This window comes from Gadus chalcogrammus, chromosome 19, assembly GCF_026213295.1.
Source record: "Gadus chalcogrammus isolate NIFS_2021 chromosome 19, NIFS_Gcha_1.0, whole genome shotgun sequence".
NCBI lineage: Eukaryota > Metazoa > Chordata > Actinopteri > Gadiformes > Gadidae > Gadus > Gadus chalcogrammus.
This window is the reverse complement of record NC_079430.1, coordinates 2,569,987-2,593,819: the sequence shown is the minus strand read 5'-3', so window position 1 is coordinate 2,593,819 and position 23,833 is coordinate 2,569,987. Positions and strand designations below refer to the sequence as shown.

At 47.2% G+C, this 23,833-nt stretch overlaps 1 protein-coding gene across 2 annotated transcripts in view; it reads right to left on the bottom strand.

Annotated features, from left to right (window-relative positions):
- ntng2b (netrin g2b) overlaps positions 1 to 23,833 on the bottom strand; it is a 51,293-nt gene that overhangs the window by 12,347 nt on the left and 15,113 nt on the right. For both annotated transcript variants that reach the window (XM_056578722.1, XM_056578721.1), the window contains 2 exons: positions 5,034 to 5,206; positions 3,370 to 3,399 (listed from right to left, as the gene is read on the bottom strand). In XM_056578722.1, coding sequence (XP_056434697.1) covers positions 3,370 to 3,399; positions 5,034 to 5,206 — 203 coding nt within the window. The remainder of the gene's footprint in view (positions 1 to 3,369; positions 3,400 to 5,033; positions 5,207 to 23,833) is intronic.

The window sequence follows — 23,833 nt, the reverse complement described above, 5'->3', positions numbered from 1 at the left end:
CACACACATTTGCATCTAATTACATCATTTGCAAGCTGCATATGTAACCAGCATTAATCATTACAAAAAAATAACAATAACAGCAATAATATTCCATGGCAGCTGTCAGTGTGAGCATTGCGATCGGCCATTACTACGACTTGACTTAACAGCAGACTAATGAAGACATCGGTATTCAGGGGGACCCCGGCGCCGCCCCCCTGATGGCACCGAGCTGATTGACAGCATGAACGTATTAATGGGTCACATGATGTCCTGGACATGCTCCCGCCTCGGCGGCGCGGCAGGGATTTAGAGATAGAGGTTTTAAGCGAGGAGGAGAATGAGGCTGAGACATTGTGGCCGTATTAGATACGTGTGGCTTTGATTTGGTATGAACTTCAATTGTGGTGTGTTGCCTGTGTTGTGTATGATTGTGTGCGTGGGTGTGGGTGCACGCAGTTTCTAATCTTCCGTCACTAATTTGATTTGCACATAGTAGTGTGTCTGCATGTATTCTGTTGTATTAAAGGGGTTTAAGCATGCATACGCCCCCCCCTCCCCCCCACACACACACTTTTTTGGCGAGAAAAAAAACGGTAGGGGGCACGGTGGGGTCACGTGGCGAGGGATATAACCTCGTGAGGCTTATGTTTTTTTTTTTTTTTTTTTTTTTGCCCGTGCCGCTGGCCACGCCCCCATCGACTGGCCCATCTCTCCCCTGGACCAATGGGCTGGGGGCTGGGCGGATCAGAGGCTCACCAGAGGCCGCGCTAATCCCATCTGAGCGTGCGAGGCTCAGTGCACCTGGCCGTGGGAGGGAGATGATGATCCAGCGGCTAGGAAGCATTCCCTCCTCCCCGGCCCCGCCCTGCAGCCATGCCGCTAGTGTCCTCAGCTCACTGCAGCTCTGCTGGTCTCTCGGTTAGGACGGTGCGCCATTAGCACTTAGCTTAGCAACCTCTTTAATGTGTCATGGTCCCTGACCAGTTGAATCTCCATAGCACCGGGTGCAAGTTGCTATGTGCTTCAATGGCTTTAGTTGTTTACATTTCCTTGTGAGTAAAGACAATTTGTGTATGATGTCACAGCATCTAGATGCTATTGTTGTGTTAAGTTGTACACTGTGTGTGTGTGTGCGAGTGTCTGCTCTCTCTGTATATGTCTGGTGACACTTCAGTGGTGACATTTCAGTGAGACCCAGGAGGAAGATGAGATGATGAGGATGATGCATAGGTTTCACTGAAGTGCACTGAAGAAACAGCAGACAGACAGGAAGCACAGACAGACAGACAGGAAGCACAGACAGACAGGAAGCACAGACAGACAGACAGGAAGCACAGACAGACTGGAAGCACAGACAGACAGACACGACGCACAGACAGACGGGAAGCACAGACATACAAAAACAAAGCACAGACAGACAGACACAACGCACACATCACACAACTGCAGCTTTGTTTCAGTGTCACGTAAATTAATATTTCAATCAGATACTTCCGAAGGACAACAAATCAATGACTCCCAGCCTTCTCTTAATGTATGCCGACAACAGGACCATAAAGAAATGCTGCGCTGTTCAACAAAACCCCTTAATGCATTTCCGTGTCTAAAAAGCAAAGTGTGATGACATGGCATTGGGTGCTCCCAGCCCCGCCCACCTCCTAAGTGCCTCTCCGCAGGAACACCAGAGGTCCGCTGACTGCCAAGATGGCAGGTTTAAATTTAGCATGAGCTTGAGCAACTTCTGAGGACCACTTTACATAGGGCAACTGACAGAATGTATTCTTGTCTGTTCTGCACACGGCTGAAAGTCAGTCAGTCAGAACAAATAACGTCCAACTGTCTGATCGCCTGACGCTCTCACGGTCTGGCCAAGGACTGCCGACGACATCTGAAGTTAATGTCCCTGAGATGCAGCGGCTGTATATGCGGGGACCTGGGGTGACTTGCTTTGTTAATGATGTATGCTGTACAGGCAAGCACAAATACACACAATGGCACAGCAACACATCTTGCCCCACCACACACACAACAGTTCCCCCCCATAACTCGTCACAACTATAAACTACTACACTACGACACTACGTCTATGAACTGGTTAATCATAACTAACCCGCTACTGATTGGCACCTTGTTGAGGTTCCATGGTAGCCGTGGTTGAGCTTTCTCCCTCTGTGTTGGCAGTGGTGGGTATCGATGTGCTTTCTCTTACACTTTCGTTTTCTGTGTCGTCTTCATTCTCACCTCCAGCCTCCTCCTCCGCTTCAGGGGGTTTAAAAGGGACACTTATGGCTCTACTTCCTCTCCCTTTGGATGAGTATTACAGTTCAAACCGTGGCAATTTTAGACCATAGAAAAAAGGATCTCCATTTGATTTGTGCTAGTCCTTTGTCAATATAACTGACTATAATCAAGCTCCCATTTTGTCTGCTGTTTGGCCTGGTGTGATTGAATCAGCTTTATAGAGAGTAGTGCTTGAAGCAGTGGGACTGGTGCATGGCCAGTCCGGTTGTTGAGTCTCCTGTGTGCGCGGTGCCGGTGGACCATGTGGAGGGAGCAGGCCCGGGCTGTCAGGGTTGATGTAGCCACTTTGCCGATCGTTTCTGTCTAACAGCTCCGAGGCTGAGAGCCTCTCTCCACAGAGAGAATCCTTAATCAAATTCCCTTTTATTCCTGCCTCCCTGAGCTCCTCACCCGGAATCACACTGCATTACAACTCACTAACACATTCCCACATCCTCTTCTTCACTGCCTCTCTCTCTCTCTCTCTCTCTCTCTCTCTCTCTCTCTCTCTCTATTTCTCTTTCTACCTATCTTTACCTCCCTCTTTATCTATCTATCTCTCTCTCTCTCTCTTTTTACCCTTCTCTCCCTATATCTCTCTCTACCTCTCTCTCTTTTTACCCTTCTCTCCCTATATCTCTCTCTACCTTGGTCTCCATCTCTCTCTCCATCTTCTTCTACCTCTCTCTCTCTCTCTAGCTCTCTCTCTCTCTTTCTACCTCTCTCTCTTGGTTTCTCATCCTCCCCCTCTTGCGTTTCTTTTTCATCTATCTGCAGCACTGTTTCGAGATAAAAGAAAAAAGAAAAAGGGCGAATAGTATTGAAGAAATGCCCTGATGTACCCAGAGAAGAGGACTGATGGCCATGAACAACATACCGGGCTGACAGAGAAATGAGATGCTACCCATCTATAGGTAGATCCCAGCAGAGGAGGGAATAGAGGAGTCACACACGACGTTACATCGGGAGGAAAGGTAGGAATGTAAATGAAGATGCATCAACAGACAGATGGAAATTAGAGGGGCAATAACAAGGTTGGAGGAAGGGGATATGAACAACCACATCCTCGGCTTTCCAATGGTTTCTTTTCTTTTCTGTACTTACTGGAACCGGATGGGGAACCAGCAATAGCACCTGGAAGGGAGAAAGAGAAGGAAGGGGAGATGAGTATGTGTGTACTCACGCAGTGCCTTAACACCCGACGCTGGATCACTTATCACACTCAGCTGCTGGAGCTGAGAGATGGTGTGGGGTTCTTTCAGAATAAGAGAATCTCTCGGAAGATTCGCAGAGGCTTTGAAGTAGAAACCAAACTGCAAACTTCCATTCCTCTGACTACAGTGAACATGCAGAAAGCTCTGTAGCCCAAAGACTTCTTTATGTTTGGTTTCTAAACCGTCATTACAGTGAAAAACAATATACACATAACATATACAATTCCTGTTATGAGAGTCATAATGCTTTTGCCCATTATGGAAGACATATATCTTTAGAACATTATAACTTTCAATGTGACCTGTGATGTATAGTGTACTTTAAAATGGAGGCAGGATGTCTGTGGGTTAAGGTATGAGAAACTCTGGACGCAATAAGATCATAGAAGTGCTGACAATGGAACAGAGCAGCAAAACCATTAAGCTGTGTAGTGTGTGCGAGAGAGTGTGTGTGTTTGTGTGTGCATTTGTGTGTTTTTCCCTGTGCATGTAACTGTGTAGGTCTGTGCAAGTGTCGTTGTCTGTAACTCTATAATGTGTAACAGTGAAAGTGTGTGTGTGTGTGCGTGCCTCTGTGTGAGTTCATGCGTTTGCATATAGTGGGCTGTGATTCACTGAGTGTGAGAGCGAATGTCTGTTTGTTTGAGAGCTGAATCCGAGGGAGTGGCTGGCCTAGATTATTCTTTTATCATAGGAAGCAGCCTATGTTCTCCAAGAGGACTTCCCCCAGCAGCACTCCTGGCACTCTGCAGCTTCTGGTCTCTGGGAGGGAGAAGGACACCACTAACGGCAGCTCAGCCCTCATTCACCTCATCTGCTTCTAATGACATTGCCCTTCTCTGTAATCTGCACCCTCATTGGTTGCTGCTCGTTTTCATTTATTACAATCACTGCATGAAAGGAATGAATGCGCTGAATCAACTGTAGTGTACTTACGAATGGTCCATTTATGAAATAACAGATATTGATTTATTTTTTAATATAATACTATGTTAAATTATGCATGGTTATTGGTTAATGATTTTTCAAAAAAAGTGCAGTGCTAATCCTATCCACATGAATGCATTTTAAAACAAACTTTGAATTAGTAAATTAGTGAATCAGAGAATTTCAATCAGTGAACATCCGGCTCCGACCGACCCCAGCCAGTGGAGGACAGCCCCCTGCCTCAGCACGGAGCTTAGAGATTCACAAGCCCTGTTGTAGGAGGGAGGGGCACCTTATTCCCATGGTTACCAGCCTGACTTTGAGATCATTTTTAAAGCTGGTACCGTTGTGGTGAATGACTGCTATAATAAGTGATGGTTGTATGAAATGCGCCACAAAGCGTTGCACTAGACTACAAGTGTCCGAGAAGCTTAACCCTCTCGGCCACACAAACCCATGCTGGCCGGGCGCCAAGAGAAACCCCCTCTGAAAACAGTAAGGAGCTGAGTACAAGGTTGACAAACCAGTTGGTGGAAACCAGCAAGAACATGGCATATATTACTCTGTTGGAAGACATACGCATTACTGCATTTAATAAAAGCTGAGGATGATTTGAGTCATACGTACAGGTGTTGGGGGATCCGTTGGGCGCCGGCAGGTAGGAGCCAGCCTTCCAGGACTTGGCCTTGAAGCCCTTTTTGCAGCGCTGGCAGTCGGGCCCCGTGGTGTTGTGCTCACACATGCACTGGAGGTTACCGTCCTGGAGCAGGCACTGGGAGGCGTGGAGGTTACACTTACACCTGCACGACCAGAGAGCACACACACCTGCGTCAGAAGACCCGTGTCAGGGGCTGTGTGTGTGTGCAGAGCGAGAGACTCATCTTTTTTTGCATGACCTGTACTTTGAGACAGAGGGAGATATTTTTGCACGACCTGCACTGATAAAGAGAAAGAGGTTCGACCACGTTTCTTCAGTGATGCAGTATGTCACCCACGATAAGAATGAGCTGCACACGTTCAAATGTGTGTGGATCACGACGAGTTATGTCAGAAAAGGACAGAAGAACAAAGGCATTCACAAACACACCAGCCTGGATTCCTCTGGAGAGCTCACTGGGTTAATATGATTGCAATCAAAACACGATTTAGTATAATTGTTTTAATGTGTGACGCACAAATGTGTTGTTTGAAGATGTTATATAAAGATAACAACGAATGCAAAAAAAACTGATGAGTAACGAAAGGTATGCACCTGTGTATAGGAGTGGAAAAACAGGACACAACTAAGCAGAACTGAGAGATCTCAGCTGTACAGACGATGCAGCTCCCTAACGCGGGAGCATAATGCAAAGTCACCGGGCACACTTTGGTAGTTCATATATTTTCTCCAGGCCAATGGTTCATCTGTCATTGAAAAATAACGTTCACCATTAAACTTGTGCTGTTTTGTCATAAATATACAAGTACACTTTCAGTCTGAAACTGAGAGTAATAGAGAAAAGGTTCACTGGCATCGCTATTTTCCAGGGCCACGGTAAAATGCATGCGGCAGAGAATTTGTAAGAAGATCACATAATTACATGCAAAAATATTATAATAATATTAAAAAATATGTTTGTGTGTGTGTGTGCATAGTCTTAGTCTGAAGTGTGAGTGCTTAATTTTTGCATGCGTAGTGTATGTATGGTTAGGGTGTGCGCGCAGTTTGTAAGTGTGTGTATGCATAGTGTATAGTAGTATATAACTACTGTATGCCAAATGTGCTTGTGCGTATGTATGTGTGTGTGTGTGTGGGGGAGTAAGGTGCGTCTTAACATGTCTCGTGTGTGCATGTTGTATGCATTTTGCATACATGTGTGTTCATATTAAGGGTCATGCATGTCTGTGTGTATGCAGGTGTGTGTGTGTGTGTGTGTGTGTGTGTGTGTGTGTGTGTGTGTGTGTGTGTGTGTGTGTGTGTGTGTGCATAGTGACTGGTAGCGTTGTGTGTGATGGGGACAGTGACCACCGGGGGCCCTGCTGGCCGGACCCGGGACCTAACGGAGAGATGAGGAGGAAATGAGGATCTCCGGGACCCCTGTCGTCTAGGAATTCAAATTACAGCCTTTTCCAGATGAGCAGCTCCAACCAGTTTGTTCCACTGGAGTGAACAGCAATCCGTCTGCATCAAATATTCAAAGAATGGCCCTGTACGACGCAAAATGACTGCTTCAATCTTCGTTGCTCACACTCCTCTGCGTCCCCCCCCCCCCCCCCCCCGTTCACCTACGCCTGTTTTTATATATGGCCCCTTCTTTCTTAACTCCCCTTTAACTTATCTTGATTCTCTCGATGTCGTGGGTGTTTTCTCTCCGTCGGCCCACAATGCTGCGCGTTTTAAAAACAGGGGAAAGGTGAAACCAAAAGCAGCTAGACGGCTCCGTCAGAGTAAGTGATGATGTCTGCTCCTGCTCCTCCTCTCCTCGTGCCTATATATACGGCCTGGCTCCTCTTTGATCAGCTCTAGGTGACAGCATGTGCCAGAGATCCGTCCCGCGACAGGCCTTGTTTTCTAGAAGCTTCCTGAAGGCCGCGAGCTGTCCACTTAGCGCGGGGGGAGAATTGAACATCTCTTTTTAAAGCAGTGTGTCTGAGATATATCGAAAGTGTGTGTGAGACAGGTGTCTTGTTAGTAGTGTGTACCTGTGTGTGCAAAGAGTGTGTGCGTGTCTGTGTGTGCGCCCATTTCTTTTCAGTCTGTGTATGCATAGAGTGTTTGCGCAGTGTGTATGTGTGCGTCTTTGTGCATGTGTATATAGTGTATGCATCTGTGTGTGTGGTTGTGTATACTGCTCGTGTGCGTGTGTGCGTGCGCGGGGGAGTGCTGCGTCTGAGGGCTCCACTGACAGACAGCAGATCCACAAGGTAGAGGAGTAGAGGAGGCGGTGTGACTAATGTCACCGCGCTGACTGACAACGTATCACTGCCTCTCATCTCCCCCCCCCCCCCCCTCCCCGCCGTGCTTCTCCGCTACAAAGTGTGTGTACACGGCTCGACAACAGGATCTAACTTGTGTAGTTGAAAATCAATACTCAAAAGAAAAGTGATTTTCTTGTCATGCGTCGATGCCTAGTCTGCGTTTTTGTTTTCTCCCCGCCGCTGCCTTAATGGCTTCGGCCCTGGCGGAGGAAATGGCCTTCCTCAAGTCAATTAGGGCGGTGTTATCGGGCAGACATTAGGGTCTAAGTGAGGAGCTGCTTCTGCATCAGTTTAACATGCTGTAGCGCTACGGCCCTCATCGCTCATACTGCACCTTACCGCGCTCTCTCAGCGCTCTCATGTTAATACTAGCTACACATACAACACACACTCAGAGAAGTGCGCTTATCATCCGTGAACCCTTCGTATCTCTTTAAAGACCTCTTTGAATTGCACATTGTACATGGAGATGTTGTGCATGGAGATTTTTGACGTTGACATGGACAGTGGATGTGAGGCTCTCCTTCTAGTCCAGCCTACAGTTCCTGCTCCGGCTCGTCTCCATGGCGGCGGCTCGACCTCAGCCTCCCAGCAGCACACAGCTCTTTCAGCTCTGCCTCAACCCTCTCCGCATCACTGGCCTGACACTCAGGGCTTCTCCAGTGAGTGCCCGGGCGCACGCTCCCTGTGTGTGTGTGTGTGTGTGTGTGTGTGTGTGTGTGTGTGTGTGTGTGTGTGTGTGTGTGTGTGTGTGTGTGTGTGTGTGTGTGTGTGTGTGTGTGTGTGTGTGTGTGTGTGTGTGTGTGTGTGTGTGTGTGTGTCTCGCTCTCTCTCTCTGTACCTCATTCGCTTCCATTCCTTCTTCTTTCACACACTTTGCACCTGGTTCCTCCTTTTTTGTAAATGCTTTATTTTGAATCTTTTTATTGCCTTATCCCTATCTTCCTCTCTCTCTTGCCCTCTCTCTCTCTCTCTTGCTCTCCCTCCTCTCTCTCTCTCTCTCTCTCTCTCTCTCTCTCTCTCTCTCTCTCTCTCTCTCTCTCTCTCTCTCTCTCTCTCTCTCTCTCTCTCTATCTCCCTCTCTCTCTCTCTCTCTCTCTCGCCCTGTTCCTTTGACTGGGACTTCTGCCTTTTCCTCCCTCACTTTGGCCTCTGGACACACAAATAATCCATTCGGGCCATTCAGATGTTACAGTTTTTCTCAATCGTTTAAAAACGTTTTCTGAAATTATAGCACGATTTCTCAAAACTCTAAACACAAACCTGAGAAGAGTTAATAAATTTGTCAAAACTACACAAATTCTTCTCAAAATTGTTTTTTTTCCACTAAACAGTAAACACAGCTTTCAAATGAATATCTATTAGAGAGCATCAATTACACACTGGTGTGATCAATTCAAAACATTTCCATCAAACTACTATTTACATGTTTTTGCTTTATGAGGCCATGTTACATATTCCAATGTATAAAATTGTTTAGAAATAGCTTTCTTTTTTAAAGTTGCAATTAGGTGGTACATAAATACTGTTTCCATATTGTAATACAATACTGTGAATATATCGTATAAATATTGCATTGACACAATCGTATCAGAATAGGATACAATGCATATTTATCCATCCAATGAGCTCCAATGGGCTAAACTCACAATCCCAGCTTCCCAGAGTCATACTGTACACCTATAGTTGATGCTGCAACATTGTTCTGACAATACACCAATGCTACCTATTTTGGTAAATTACAGTACAGTAATTGCACTGATAAGAAAAATGAAAAACACTACAGTAAGAACATTTTTAGACTGTCTTTCAGGGGATGTAATGATGAAATCAGTGCAAGTACAAGTACAAAAAGGTAAAAAAGCAAATATATATTTTTTTACTGTAACACAGTAAAATGTTCAGCTGAGCTGACTGCATCAAAAGCTTTTCGTCGGCCAACAAAAAATAAAAAAAAGAATATAAATGAGGTGAAACAGATCTACATGTAAATCAGTATGCATCCCTCCTCCAATCCTGATCAGGCCAAAGGACCATCTACAACACAGTAGAGCTCACAGAGTCCTCTTTTATGCTCTGACACATGAATGAAGTGTTTTGCCAGTTGAGTTTGAACAGGTGAGAAGTGAGTTAGACTTATTGGTAATTAGTTGTTGCGTTTTGAAGTCCAATGTGATCCAGGTGAACCAAGTGTGCTAAATTATGAGATTTGTCCTTAGAGTTTAACAAAATTTTGAAAACAGTGGAATTGTGCTTAGAGTTTAGCTGTCTGGAGTCTTGTAGCTGATACATGAGCTTCGAGTTTTCAGAATTGTGTGCATCGTTCAATTTTGTGTGTGTATACAATCGAGAAAAACTGTCATGGCCGCCATGTCTCTACCTCTACTGCAAAGTCATCAAAGTAAGGAGACACAGCAGCTCTTAGTGGGAGGAACCTGAAGGAAGACAGGACAGCTGGGAGCCTGCTATGTGTGTGTGTGTGTGTGTGTGTGTGTGTGTGTGTGTGTGTGTGTGTGTGTGTGTGTGTGTGTGTGTGTGTGTGTGTGTGTGTGTGTGTGTGTGTGTGTGTGCATCTGTGACTGTGCAATAATGGCCACTGTATTGATTAAGTAATATCCGTAGCCTGCCCACACAGAGGCTCATATATAGTCCTGTCCCACCTCTTATGATCCAGTTGACCTAAACCAACCAGTATTCAGTCTGTCCGTCCATCCTAATGAGAGAGGGTCCGTGTCTGATTGAATGTTTGTCCCTCTGCTGGCTGTAGCCCGTAGACTCTATTTAATGATCTCAGGACCGCACACTTTAGACAGTGGGAACACGACAGCAGTAGAGGCGGCAATTAAAGGGATAAATATAAGGGAGATAAACAAACATCAAGGGGAGTCATGTGGCGCCCACGTCTGAGAAGGCAGCTGGAAGCGACAGTTACCAGGCCTTTATTTATCTGTCTCAGCAAGCTCAAGTGTTCCCTATCCCTCTCTCTCCCTCCCTTCTCTCTCTCTCCCCTCTCCCTCCCTCCCTCTCTCCCTCCCTCCCTCTCTCTCTCCCCTCTCCCTCCCTCCATCTCTCCCCTCTCCCCCTCTCTCTCCCTCCCTCTCTCTCTCCCCTCTCCCTCCCTCCCTCTCTCCCCCTCTCTCTCCCTCCCTCCTCTCTCCCTCCCTCTCTCCCTCCCTCCCTCTCTCTCCCCTCCCTCTCTCTCTCCCCTCTCCCTCCCTCCATCTCTCCCCTCTTCCCCTCTCTCTCTCCCTCCCTCTCTCTCCCCTCTCCCTCCCTCTCTCTCTCCCCTCTCCCCCTCTCTCTCCCCTCTCCCTCCCTCTCTCTCTCCCCTCTCCCTCTCTCTCTCCCCTCTCCCTGCCTCTCTCTCTCTATCCACCAGCTATCTCTCCATCTTCCTGCAGCCCTCTCAGATCTTGTTTTCTTCTCGACTCCTCTGGCTCCAAACCTCCGCCCCTCTGTTCAATTCTTCGTCAATACCCCCTCCCCCCATCCCCCAGTTCAAAACTGACCCCTAAACGTCCCATCGCTCCTATCTGTCTGCTCACCCTCGCACTATTGGATCACCCCAATCCAACCCCTTGCAACTCCATCTTTCAACACCCCCCCCTGCCCTGGTTCCCCTTGCAGTCTCCATTCCATCCCTTCCTCCTCCTCTGCCACCACAGTGCACCGCTGACCACACCATGTGGTGGGGAGTCAATCGGTCTTGGGGTGAACGGAGGGGTGGTCTCAGCTGGGCAGGGGAGTTTGAGGACAAGGAGGTTGGCGGAGGCGTGAGAAAAAGAGAGAGGGAGAGAGAGAGAGAGGATGAGAAGACCGGTGAGTTGAGCTGGAAGGGGGAGGTGGCTGATTACAGTTGCTTGGCCATACATGGTGGGGGAGATGGAGCTGAAGGAGAAGGAGGAGGTAGAGGAGAAGGGAGAGGAGGTTGAGGATGATAAGGAAGAGCAAGGTTGAAGTGAAGATGATGAAGCTGATGATGATGGAGGTGGATGTGTTGGAGGAAGAGGAGGAGATGGTGGATCATATGGAGGAGGAGGGAAGGAGGAGGAAGAGTAGGAGGATTAGGAGGGGCAGAATGATGATGTTGTAGAGTGGTAGGTGGAGAGGGGCTATTAGGCAGAGGAGGGGTTCCCCATCGACACGCTGCAACCTGCGATGACGGCTGCATCGATGCATCTCACACCCAGCGGGGGGGTCTCCTTGCTTGGTGGGTTCGATCCATTCAGTCAGTACCTGCTACACTGAAACCTCATTCACAACGCAGGGTCCTGCCAGGTAATTCACCCAAACACAAGCAACTCCAGCCGGTGCTGGAGTCAGTGCCGGTGCCTGGTGCATCACTGGTGCTCAGAGTCCCAGCTCAACGTCTGTGTCACTCAGACAACGGTTTCAAAGCAATCCAGCGCTGTGTTTCTGTGGTCATCCCAAGGCTAAATCACAGCCCGTCCCAATCCCTGAGAACGGGCCCTCGCAACGCAGCCAGCCCCCCAGGGACCCGGAGCCCCCACCATCCAGCAGCCTGGAGCCGTATCATCGATCAGCTGCGCGCCTTATGGGCTTTTGGCCCCATCCCCGCCCACGCCCCCTTGCTCTGGTACGTTCTCATGGCTGGGGGGGGACATGCCTGCTTTATGTTTCCGGCTTCGGGGCAGAGGGCAGGAAGTTCTGCGTGATCCGGTCCTGACACACGTCACAGACCCTAACCTCCTTCTGTCCTTTGTTTGCTTTTCTCAATGTCTCCTGTCCTCTCTTGTACAAGCACGCATGCACACAAACACACACAGGCACACACACACGTACACACACACACACACACACACACATATACACATGAAGGTGCCGAAACATGCACCAACCTGCGCACATACACAACACGTCCTCCCGTGCCAGCTGATCGATACCTGAACCCCCCGTGCTCTGTGATCGGCTAGCTTTGGCTCCTTGGAGAGGTTCTATAGAAATGTACGCTCCCTAATTTTCTCACTCAGGAACATTGGCTCCTCGAGTATATTGTTGGCTGTTGTTGAAACAAATTACGGCGCAGTATCAATTCAGCTTTTCCTCAAAGGACAAACCATAGTAAAAAATATACAATTTTGACCTGCTTTTCCCGCATCACTTTTGCAATGTTTTGACATATTTGAGAAGCGCTCTAAATGGGGAGAAGAAACACACACAAACACACACACACATTAAGAGGAGCGAGCAACACGCCTCAGGGAGTAGTATAGCGTAGGAGACAGCCACCACTCTCTACACATACACACACAATCAAGTCTCAAAGGCACTAACATGCACTCTGTCACTCGTGCACTAACACATACTCTGCCTCTCGTGCACTAACATGCACTATGTCTCTCGTGCACCAACACACACACTCAAGTCTCACACGTACTAACTCGCACTCTGTCTCTCGTGCACTGACACGCACTGTGTCTCTCGTGCACTAACATGCACTCTGTCTCTCGTGCACTAACATGCACTCTGTCTCTCGTGCACTAAAAACTTCCAGGATTGCAGGGTCAGGGAACAATCTTGGGGTGTAAGAGCAAAGGGAGGAGTGCCACAGAACAGATCTTCAGTTATTCACAGCACTCAAAATGACCTTGAATGCCTTTGTGAACTAAACTGCTTTTTATGAGTGTGTGTGTGTGTGTGTGTGTGTGTGTGAACTGCGTATATATGTGTGTTTTTTTGTGAGCATGTGTGTGTTTGTGTGATCCTCATAAGCTCTTTTGTGTGTATCTGAGATGCTTATTTTTAAGCACAAGCATTACTGAAAGAGTATGACACTGTGTCATGGGGAACTTAAGAGGAGAGAGAGAGGGCGATCAACATAAAGAGAGAAACAGAGTGGAGTCAGAGAGTGTGTGCGTCCCTCATCTTACCTGTGTAAATCATTTACACAGGATACACTTAATGGATATTGCGTGCAAGTGCGGCTTGCTAACTGGCTGGGTTGTGCCGAGGGGAGAGAGTCAGAGACAGACAGATAGACAGAGAGAGGAAGAGAGAGCCTCAACAGAGTCAGGGCCATATGTGGATACCAGCTACTAAAGTATGGATGCAAAGCACCAAATAACTAAATAATGAAACTTTGCAGTCTGTTCTGTTCTCTGCTGTGTGTGTGTGTGTGTGTGTGTGTGTGTGTGTGTGTGTGTGTGTGTGTGTGTGTGTGTGTGTGTGTGTGTGAGAGAGTGTGTGTGTGTGTGTGTGTGTGTGTGTGTGTGTGTGTGTGCGTGCGTGTGTGTGTGTGTGTCTGAGTGTGTGTGTGTGTGTGTGTGTGTATGCGTGTGTGTTTGTGTGTGTGGGTGCGTATGTGTGCGTGCGTGCGTGCATGTGTGTCTGTGAAGCTCTACTGATGCAAACGTGGTGATGCGTGTGCTAGCCTTCACAAAGCCCTGTCTATGTGCTGGGAGATAGGAGTGTACGGACAGAGTCGTCTATGCTGTTTTTTCCTTAAACTCCAACCATGGTCTTCTACTCAGGCTAGGGGTTTTAACCGGGATTCCTTTGTGATGGTTATTGTGAGACTGGGAAAGCCAAGAGTATCCCGTTAAACAGAGGTAAGGGTTAGGGTTAAGGTCAGATGGAGGTCAATAACGATAACTCTCCACCAACAATCACAGCCACCTTATTTTCCTTCAGAGTGAGGAAAAGAGATAGAGAGATAGAGAGAGAAAAAAGAACTGAAGGGGAGTGGAAACGATGAGGCGACAGAAACAGAGGGACTGCAGAGGTTTGATTTGATAGTGGGGTTCTTCTTGTGCGGGCCCCCCTGCTGGCCCCCCAAGGTGGTGGTTATCCACTCAGTAGCAATGTTTTTGTTTCACAATGAAAGTATATGGGTGTGTGAGTATGTAAGTGAGAGAGTGTGTGTGTGCGTGTGTGTGTGTGTGTGTGTGTGTGTGTGTGTGTGTGTGTGTGTGTGTGTGTGTGTAAGAGATAGAGACAGAGAGTTTGTGTGTATTTGTCCGGTGTGTTTGCAAGAGGGAGATAGAGAGAGAGAGATTGTGTGTGTGTGCGTGTGTGTGTGTGTGTGTGTGTGTGTGTGTGTGTGTGTGTGTGTGTGTGTGTGTGTGTGTGTGTGTGTGTGTGTGTGTGTGCGAGCCAATGGGCCCTATCTTGCATCCTGCGCAATTGACTTTCTACACTGACGCATGTGCCGTTGCTAGTTTGCAACTGGCGTAGAGCGTTCTTTTCCCTCCAGCGCCACACGTCGGTAAATTAGGTAATGATCTTGCGCCCCAAGGGGCGGTTCGGCGAAAGGAGGTGGCGTGCTCTGGCGCAAACGTTCCCTGGTGCTATTTTGCAGTTTCAGAAAACAATTGCGCCACAAACCAGGAAATACCTGGTTTAAAGTCAGTTGCGCTTTGTTCAGATGCTATTTTAAGGGCGCATGCATAAAATTGCTTGTGCACCTCGCGCATACACTTTGCTTCTCTCATCTACCTAGCTGCACATTCTTGGTAGATTATTTGGGAAAGAACAACTGATACAGCAATAATAAGTTGTACTTTTAAATCAATGCATCTGCAAACACCGTACAGCAAACACATATCGTCGTGCACAAGCCCAAAACTTTTAGGATTGATGAGTATTTGATCGTGAGAAAATATTGTTTTACTGCGAGTGAGTGTTGAAAAGAATGAATGAATGCGGGCGCGCGTGTGTGTGTCCATCTGTTTAAACACACGCAAACTAAACACGTAACGCATAATACAGTCCATGGCAATGTATATTAACGGGGGGACACATGAATATTAGGAACACAAGTCAATAACGATAATGCATACAATACTGGTAAGAAACGATGTTTGTTAATGTATTGCGTATATTATTAAATAGAACCAGTTACCGCATATCATATGTGTGTTAAGTTTTCTTTGCCAAAATTTATTTGAGGACTCAGTACTACGAAAACGCTATTCCATGTGTGAATTAGGCCATATTATTTGGCCATAAACTGAGCCATTTGAGGTGGTGGCCATGCATCTGTCTCATCGGAGACTACAAACGCGCTGTGAAAATATCAACTCGTCAGATTTAAATGCGCTCATGGCTCTTAAAGGGGATGGGAGATGGTACTCTCATTGGTTTATTGCACATTACGCCCAAGCCACACCTACGGGTAATTAGGCTACTTCAGACCAACCCTTTTTAGACTTGCGCCGGGCGCAAGAGCCGGTAAAATAGCAACATCGCCATAGAACCGCCAACAAAGCTACTTGCGCTTGGCGCTTCTCATTTGCGTTAAAATAGGGCCCAATGCGTGTTTGTGAATCTGTGTGTGGGTGAGTGTGTGGGTGAATGTGTGGGGATGTGTGTAAGTGAGCGAGGGTTCATTAAAATGTGCATGCATGATGGTGTGAGGGTTTATTTAGCGTGTGTATAACGGAATATAATTAAATTGTTCAAATCCTGCATTGCGCACACTCAAACCTACCGCTCTGCGCGTCTCATTTCTCACTAGTTGGTTCAACTTATTTGCAAAACAAGTACACTGTTTTAACCCTGTGCACCCTGTTCAGCCACATATGATTTGTATTTTCCTCCTCTAACTTTGTGACTATGCTGTTTATAATCATAATAGTTGTCATTGATAGTAAACATCCACCTGTGCTAACAAGGATCTTAAGATAAATACTTTATTCATCCAGCAATTAACATATGAGTCTCCCGCCTCCGAACAGAAGAGCAGAAGGAAGAACGAGCACAACATGATCATCAGAGTTGTTCCTCCACTCACACATTGAGCAGTTAGAGCGTTTGTTCAGGTTGGGTCACACTTCCTTTAGTCACTTCTGTTTCAGTTTATTTCAGGTGGTAGTGAGATACAATCTCCTTAGTCTACATTCTTTTACACACCCCTCTTTCTTCTCAGTTTTGACACCGACACAGCGAAGTGTTTATATAAACGCTTCCACAATTTTTCTCAAATGAGAGAGTGAATATTTAAAATGCTAAATCGAGCAGCCGGGATCCTAGCACCGGCATGTCCACAGTGTGTACTGTATACTAAGGCCCAATCCCATTTCTACCCCTTACCCCTTCAAAACAAGGGGGAGGGGTAAGGGGAAGGGGTAAGGGGTAGAAATGTGATTGGGCCTAAGACTCTGGTTGGAGGGTGGCAGCCAGGGAGGGATGGCCGGGGCTGGTGTGGTCATTATCCTGGGGTGGAGCTTGGAACACCCTAGCTAAGATCAGCCAGAGGACAAGGGTTAATATAATTATCCAGCTAAATCCTTGAGACTGAAGGATCATCATTAGTCATTTGAGAGAGAGAGAGAGGGAGAGAGAGAGAGAAAGAGAGAGAGGGAGAGAGAGAGAGAGAGAGAAAGGGAATGATCTCCCCTCAGCCCCTGGGCCAGGAGAGGAGGAGGTGAGAGGAGGAGGAAGAAGAAGATCAGAGGAGAGGAAGGAGGGAGGGAATATATAGCTTCAAACCACACACCCAGTTAGCTGGACAATTAGCAGCAAGACTGAAACTTGGGGCCTTTTTATTTTCTACTCAAAGTTATATTTAAAGATAGAAATGGTTCACAAAAGCTTTGAGATGTAGGGGTGCACAATTACAGAACATTACGTTCAAATAAGTTTGCTTGGTAATATAATTTGCAATGACCCGATACCCTCTAAAAGAATCCTCAAAAGTGGTTGGTAATTGTTTGTGTTGTTTTGATTACATTGGGCTAACTTCTTATATAAAATAAACAATATTATTTCTTAACGTCTCGATGTGTACTTCCAGGTGTCCTGGTGATTCAATTATAAAGAATAAATGAATAGAAAAGTAGTTTGACCTTCAAACCTCCACACTGTCCTTCAGTGAGGAACCAACACATGCCGTTTAAATGACATCCACAAATACAACACGGGACTACCTGTCTGTGGCTCCGCCCCCTCTCATCCCTCCTTCCTGTTGATGTGTTGTTTATCCTGGCTGTCTACACCCACAGGGACAGTTCTACTGTAGCACACCCATTGCGGATTTTGAACACACCTCGTCATATAGTAATACTATGCTAATTAATCTGGCTGACAGAGAACAAACCGTCTTTCCAAGGACACTCTCACTCTCTCTCTCTCTCGCTCTCTCTCTCTTGCTCTCTCTCCTTCTCTCTCTCAATCACTCTCTCTGTCACTCTTCTGCGTGCACTCTCTCTCCACCTCATGTTCTCTCACTTTCAATTCCCAGCATGCTTTTCAGCATGAACCCAGCTGGTAGCACCAGGAGAATCCCTCCTCATCCCTCCTCACCCCTCCTCTCCCCGCCCAGTGAAGGCTCTACCAGGAGAATCCCTCCTCACCCCTCCTCTCCCCGCCCAGTGAAGGCTCTACCAGGAGAATCCCTCCTCACCCCTCCTCAGCCCTCCTCTCCCCGCCCAGTGAAGGCTCTACCAGGAGAATCCCTCCTCACCCCTCCTCAGCCCTCCTCTCCCCGCCCAGTGAAGGCTCTACCAGGAGAATCCCTCCTCACCCCTCCTCAGCCCTCTTCTCCCTGCCCAGTGAAGGCTCTACCAGGAGAATCCCTCCTCACCCCTCCTCAGCCCTCTTCTCCCTGCCCAGTGAAGGCTCTACCAGGAGAATCCCTCCTCACCCCTCCTCTCTCTGCCCAGTGAAGGCTCTACCAGGAGCTCTGAAGGTGTTTACAGGAATAGGCTGAAATATTTTGAGTCAAGAGGAGAAGAAGACAGGAGAAAGTCACAATGAGGGTTTTATGAAGAAAATAATTAAAGGAAAGAAACAGAAGTTAATCTACGGCAGCAAAAAGGGGAAAAGTCAAATGAGAATATTGCTGACTTACGTTTTTTTTTGTCTTCTTCCACCTCCTGTGAGGGGATTATAAACCTCTATTATCAAATCAGTTACAACCGTTGTGTCATAAATCACCGGGTATGAAACCGACCAACGACACATTCTTCATCGCGTCCCCCTCCCCTCCCATAAGCCCCCCCTCCCAGGTTTCTGCATGCCTTTCGTTTCCGGAGAGATGCTCATGAATGATTTAAAAAGTGATCTGTTTCCAGGCCTAAGCCATCCCAGAGGTAGAGAACAGAGGGGGGCGGGGGAGAGAGGGGGAGGCAGAGTGGGAGGGGCTTCCTCACACATACAGGCGCATTCAAAGGGACAGAGGGGCCATGTGTGTTTCCATGTATAGGTCAAGAAATGAACCCTACTTGTCAAATGTGAACATGTGTTCACAACCCAGATCAGACAATGTGAACGTCATTGTCATGCATGGGCAAAGGTGTGCTGTTCCTGATGAAGTGGGCCAATTACTGGTCAAAGCAATGGGATTGGATGAATACAAGGAAGAGGATGAAGAGCTCTAGACAGAAGCAGGTGGTAGACCGCTCCACAGCAGCCAGGTATAGAATAATATTTACAGAAGCTCACATGGCTAACATCATTCATCACAGAATCAGTGGCTCCCCAGCTAGTCTCATGAAACTAGAAGTTAATCCATCATCTCTCTCTCTCTCTCTCTCTCTCTCTCTCTCTCTCTCTCTCTCTCTCTCTCTCTCTCTCTCTCTCTCTCTCTCTCTCTCTCTCTCTCTCTCTCTCTCTCTCTCTCCCTCTCTCTCTCTCTCGCTCTCTCTCTAGCTCTCTCTCTATCCTGATCCCCAGGCTTACATCCCATACTCTCACCTTCACTCTCAAACGAAAAAGGACACAAAAGAAAACTTTGGCATAATTCAAAATCAGTGTGACAGTTTTCAAAGTCAAAGTCACACGATACTATGGATAATCAAGACCTTAAAACAGACCAGAGGCTCAAAGAAGAAAACAACAAAGGAGGGCCAGAGAGAGACAGAGAGAAATGAAGCCAGAGAGCGGATAGAGAGCCTCTGTTCTGCCTACTTCTACAGGAGGAGGGGTAGGAGGAGGAGAAGGAGAAGGTGGAGTAGAAGGAGGGGGAGGAGGAGGAGGGAGGGAGGAGGAGGAGGAGGAGGAGGAGGAGGAGGAGGAGGAGGAGGAGGAGAAGGTGGAGGAGGAGGAGGGGGAGGAGGAGGAGGTGGGGAGGAGGAGGAGGAGGGGGAGGAGGAGGAGGGAGGGAGGAGGAGGAGGAGGAGGAGGAGGAGGAGGAGGAGGAGGAGGAGGAGAAGGTGGAGTAGGAGGAGGGGGAGGAGGAGGAGGGGGGGAGGAGGAGGAGGAGGGGGAGGAGGAGGAGGAGGGGGGGAGGAGGAGGGGAGGAGGAGGGGTGGAGGAGGAGGAGGAGGAGGAGGAGGAGGAGGAGGAGGAGGAGGAGGAGGAGGAGGAGGGAGAGGAGTGTGTTCCTCTTCTGCCCCATCATGCTTGCTCCTTCTTCAGATTGCTTATGTAACATAACAAGTCCTTTTATTGTTTTCCTGGTGATTGCTGCACTCTAGAATAACTGCAACTCTGAAGCAGAAATAAAGTACGGTAGTAGTAAATAGCGAATTCTAAGCATTTATAAAGTCTTGTTCCAACATCAATACTCAGTACGCAATTAATAATTAGTAATACATGAGATACTGAGAAAGGGGTTTACAGGATCATCTATGAAGCGTTGAAGTTGATGATTTACAAACTATTTATATAATAATTCTTCATAATTTTTTAGAATTAATAAATAACAGGAATTCATGATACATTCAGGTTTACTGCTCGTTTAATTGCCCCTTGGGGATGAATAAAGTGATTTGAATTGAATTGAATCGAATTTAAGTATTTTGTGTGAGCTCATTTAAAGTGAGAACTCTAACGTACTACCTATCATTATTTGGAACAGCTGTAATTGTACACACAAGGTATTTTCAGTCTTTTAATGTCATTTATAAATGCTAAGTAAGTCATAGATAGTCCTCCTGACTTTAGATGTCCTCACACAGAAGACTTGACTCATGATCTCTTACCACCTGAATTGATAGACCAGCCAGTAGCTGTCATTAATAATTGCTAAGTAAGGCATAGATAGTCTTCACTTTAGATTCTCCTACCTAAACTAATCATGAATTGAGTTTTTATAAAGCATTATTAACAAATTGCAAAAAGATGTCATCATTAACTTGGGCTTTACAAATGATCCTTAAACCATTATCTTATTCATTTATTAATAATTTATAACTGATTATGAATAGCTCCCTAATAGTTATTCATAATAGTAATGCGTGAAGAATGCATCACAATAGAGGATTTAACTTCTGCTTTACAATAGAAAAGAAGTCACAGTTATTCTAAAGTGCAATCAGAATCCTAATCCAAAAGGCACCCGCTGCAGGCTTTCTGTTCCCTCCGTTTGCTTCCTAAGTCTATTCTGGTCCACTCTAGCAGAGACTGAGAAGAAACATTTAAACCTCTGAGCACATTAGATTTCACAGCAGGGGGCGCGGAGGAAGGAGCGGGGGGAGAAACAGACGTGCACGCACCACACAGACAAACAAGACGCAGGCGTGAACCAACACGCTCCTGTACAACCACCAAGAAGGAGGAAGAAGGAGCATTTGCATTTATAGCACTTGCTATTTCGTCGAGCCAACCATGAAACTTAATTACAGGTCAGAACGGCGACATGATGAGGCCTACCAAACAAGATCCTGTCTTTCATTACGGACGTTGTGTTATCCTGCTGATAGAATTCATCTATCAGTTATATTAGTTGAAATTAGGGACCTAACACTAGCATTAAGGGACTTTGCAAAAAGTACCTGGGATAGTCCCTATCCACAACCCACATGTTTGTGTCTTTAGCCGTCGGGAAGTTGATTGCTAGTGAAGCCAAGAGTTAAACCAAGTGCTTATCTTCTCCATAATGTTACCTTCCATGGCTGTCCAATGATACCGGAGGAAGGAGTGAAGGGTGACTGAAGCGCCCATGCAGTCCTTGCTCTTCATTCTCACCAACTTTCCAACAGTCTACGTCTTAGTCCCTCTTTTGGCCTCCCGGCTCTGATCCACTTAGGTGGCTCTTCCTGGGCCCCAAAGTCCTGCCTCTATTCCATTATAAAGAGCCAGTCTATAACCTGCAGCTTATTTGATTACACAGGCCCAATCCACGACCTCCCTCCTAATCCATAATACAGACTACAGGCTGCCGTCCACTCTGTAGTCGGACTCCAGCGTCCAGTGAGGATCTGCTGACAGATGGGCGAGCGGCGGGGGGGGGTGAGGAGACGGGGGGAGCATGGATGCTTACCAATAGGCCTGAGCCAGCAAATCTAATTCCACTGATGTAAATGATGACAGAGGGTTAACACATCTCTGCCCTTCTCCTCCTCCTCCTCCTCCTCCTCTACTTCTTCTCTTTGATGCTGGGCGATGACTTCCCCGTGGCACATCCATGATATTGAACAAGATGGATTTGAAAAGTGTGGCTCAACCTCCAGAGTGCTCTACTGGGTCCAATTCCTTTTGGACACAAAAAAACCGAAATGTAACTTAAGTTTTGTATGCATGCTGTCTAGGAGCTCATTATAGGCAACCTTGAGGTTTTCTTTGCAGTACAACGAATGTTGTGCTGAATCCTATAATATTCTATCGACCTCACTCTGTCCACCCCGCCCTTCCTCTTCTTCTTCCTGCACCCCCCACCCTGTGCTCGTCAATCCCTTACTCCGTTCCTTGGCTGTCCTCTACCTTGTGCGACCTCGCTCAGCCCATAAAGAGATCTAGTTTGACTTGACTTCAGCACATCCACAAATCTAAACTTACCACCACCCACCCATCGCATCAAACCTCCCTTTCCTGCGTTGGCACTTAATGGCCTATCAGGTTACGCATTTATTGATAAAGCAGCACTATTTAGTCCTGACTACCTGGCTTCCCGCACACCTGCTCTGCCAGCTCTTTAGGGCACAGCCAGTCACTCTGACAACGCAGTGTCAGATTAAACACACACAGCCAAAAACAACCTGCTCTCATCCCGGGAAGATGACAAATGGGATCTCAGAGCTTGGATCATATTTTTGTCGTTCTTCTCTGTTCTGTCATTGCGTACTAAACTTAGTCCATTGCCTTGCGTTAACTAAAGAATCGTTTATTTTGAGGCGGTTTCTAGCTGGAGGGAGCTGAGGAGCCTGGGGACATATAACCCGGCCAGGAAGCCAGTACCAGCGCTCCCCCCCCTCCTACCGTCGATAGCATCAGCGTATCTTATTACTGTGGTGACCTGCGGGTACACTGCCACTCGCTCTTGATCACATAAAACCCATTTGGCCCCTGCGCCCGCCCATGCGAAGCCCCACGGTTCGAGTGGAATATTCATTATTCAAATTTAAGCATTGGAAATCCCAATATGTTACTAAGGCCAGATGAGATGAGATGAAATAGCTAAGGCCTTTGTCCAAGGAACATTGACTAATCGTCTAGCCCCCCGACCCTCCATCACCCCCCGCCAACCCCCCAAAATCAATTTCCCAGCCGTAAGCTTCAGACACTCCTGATTGTACTGTACTAGCGAGGACCCCCCCCCCCCCCCCCCGGCCCCCGAACATCAGCACCCAATAGTCCTGCAGGTTGCCCAGAATAGCTTATTGATTAGTGATTATGTTACGGAGGTGTGGGGGGCCGGGGTGGGAAGGTGGGTGGGACGGAAGACGGACTGGTCTCAGTCATCGCTGCGGGGCTATATTTGGGTCCCCTCTGATACCAGATCCAGCGCAGTCACACACTGTCACCAGCTGCCACCAGCGGCAGCCACTGCTAGCCTCTAGATAGCATCTAGACAGCATTGAGATAGCACAGGAGGGGAGGAAGTGACACCGGGGTCAAAAAGATAGAAGAGAGGGAAAAAAGCTATTCTGCAAGCAGGGAAATATGAAGAGACTTCTCGAAGGGGTTATGGAGTACACATTTGGTGTGACATCACACTGGGGATGTAAACAGTGAGCTGATAAAGGCTTGTATGTGGCGAGTGCACAAACACTACTCTAAGAAGTCGTGAATCAACTTCAAAATAAAGTAGAATATAGCTGATCATTAAAGTTATCTGAGATTCTGGCATCGCTGTGGACACCGTGGTTTCACCCTTGGGTGGAGGTTGATCTTTCTTTCCCTCTCTCTCTCTCTCTCTCTCTCTCTCTCTCTCTCTCTCTCTCTCTCTCTCTCTCCATCTCTCTCTCTCCCTCTCTCTCTCCTTTATCTCTTTCTCTTCTTCTCTCCCTCGCTCCCTCTCTCCATCCCTCTCTCTCGCTCTCTCTCTCTCTTTCTCTATCCCTCTCTCGCCCTGTCTCTTTCTTTTTGTGGTTCCTTCTCTCTCTGATTCCGTGCTGAGCCTAAAAAGTGCCTGTGATCAATACCTGCAGGCCTTCTCCACAGTGCCAGAGGGCTGTATGTGTGTGTGTGTGTGTGTGTGTGTGTGTGTGTGTGTGTGTGTGTGTGTGTGTGTGTGTGTGTGTGTGTGTGTGTGTGTGTGTGTGTGTGTGTGTGTGTGTGTGTGTTTTTGTGTGTCAGTTTGTGTGTCAGTTTGTGTGCAAGGGTGTGTTTGTATCTGTATGCACAAA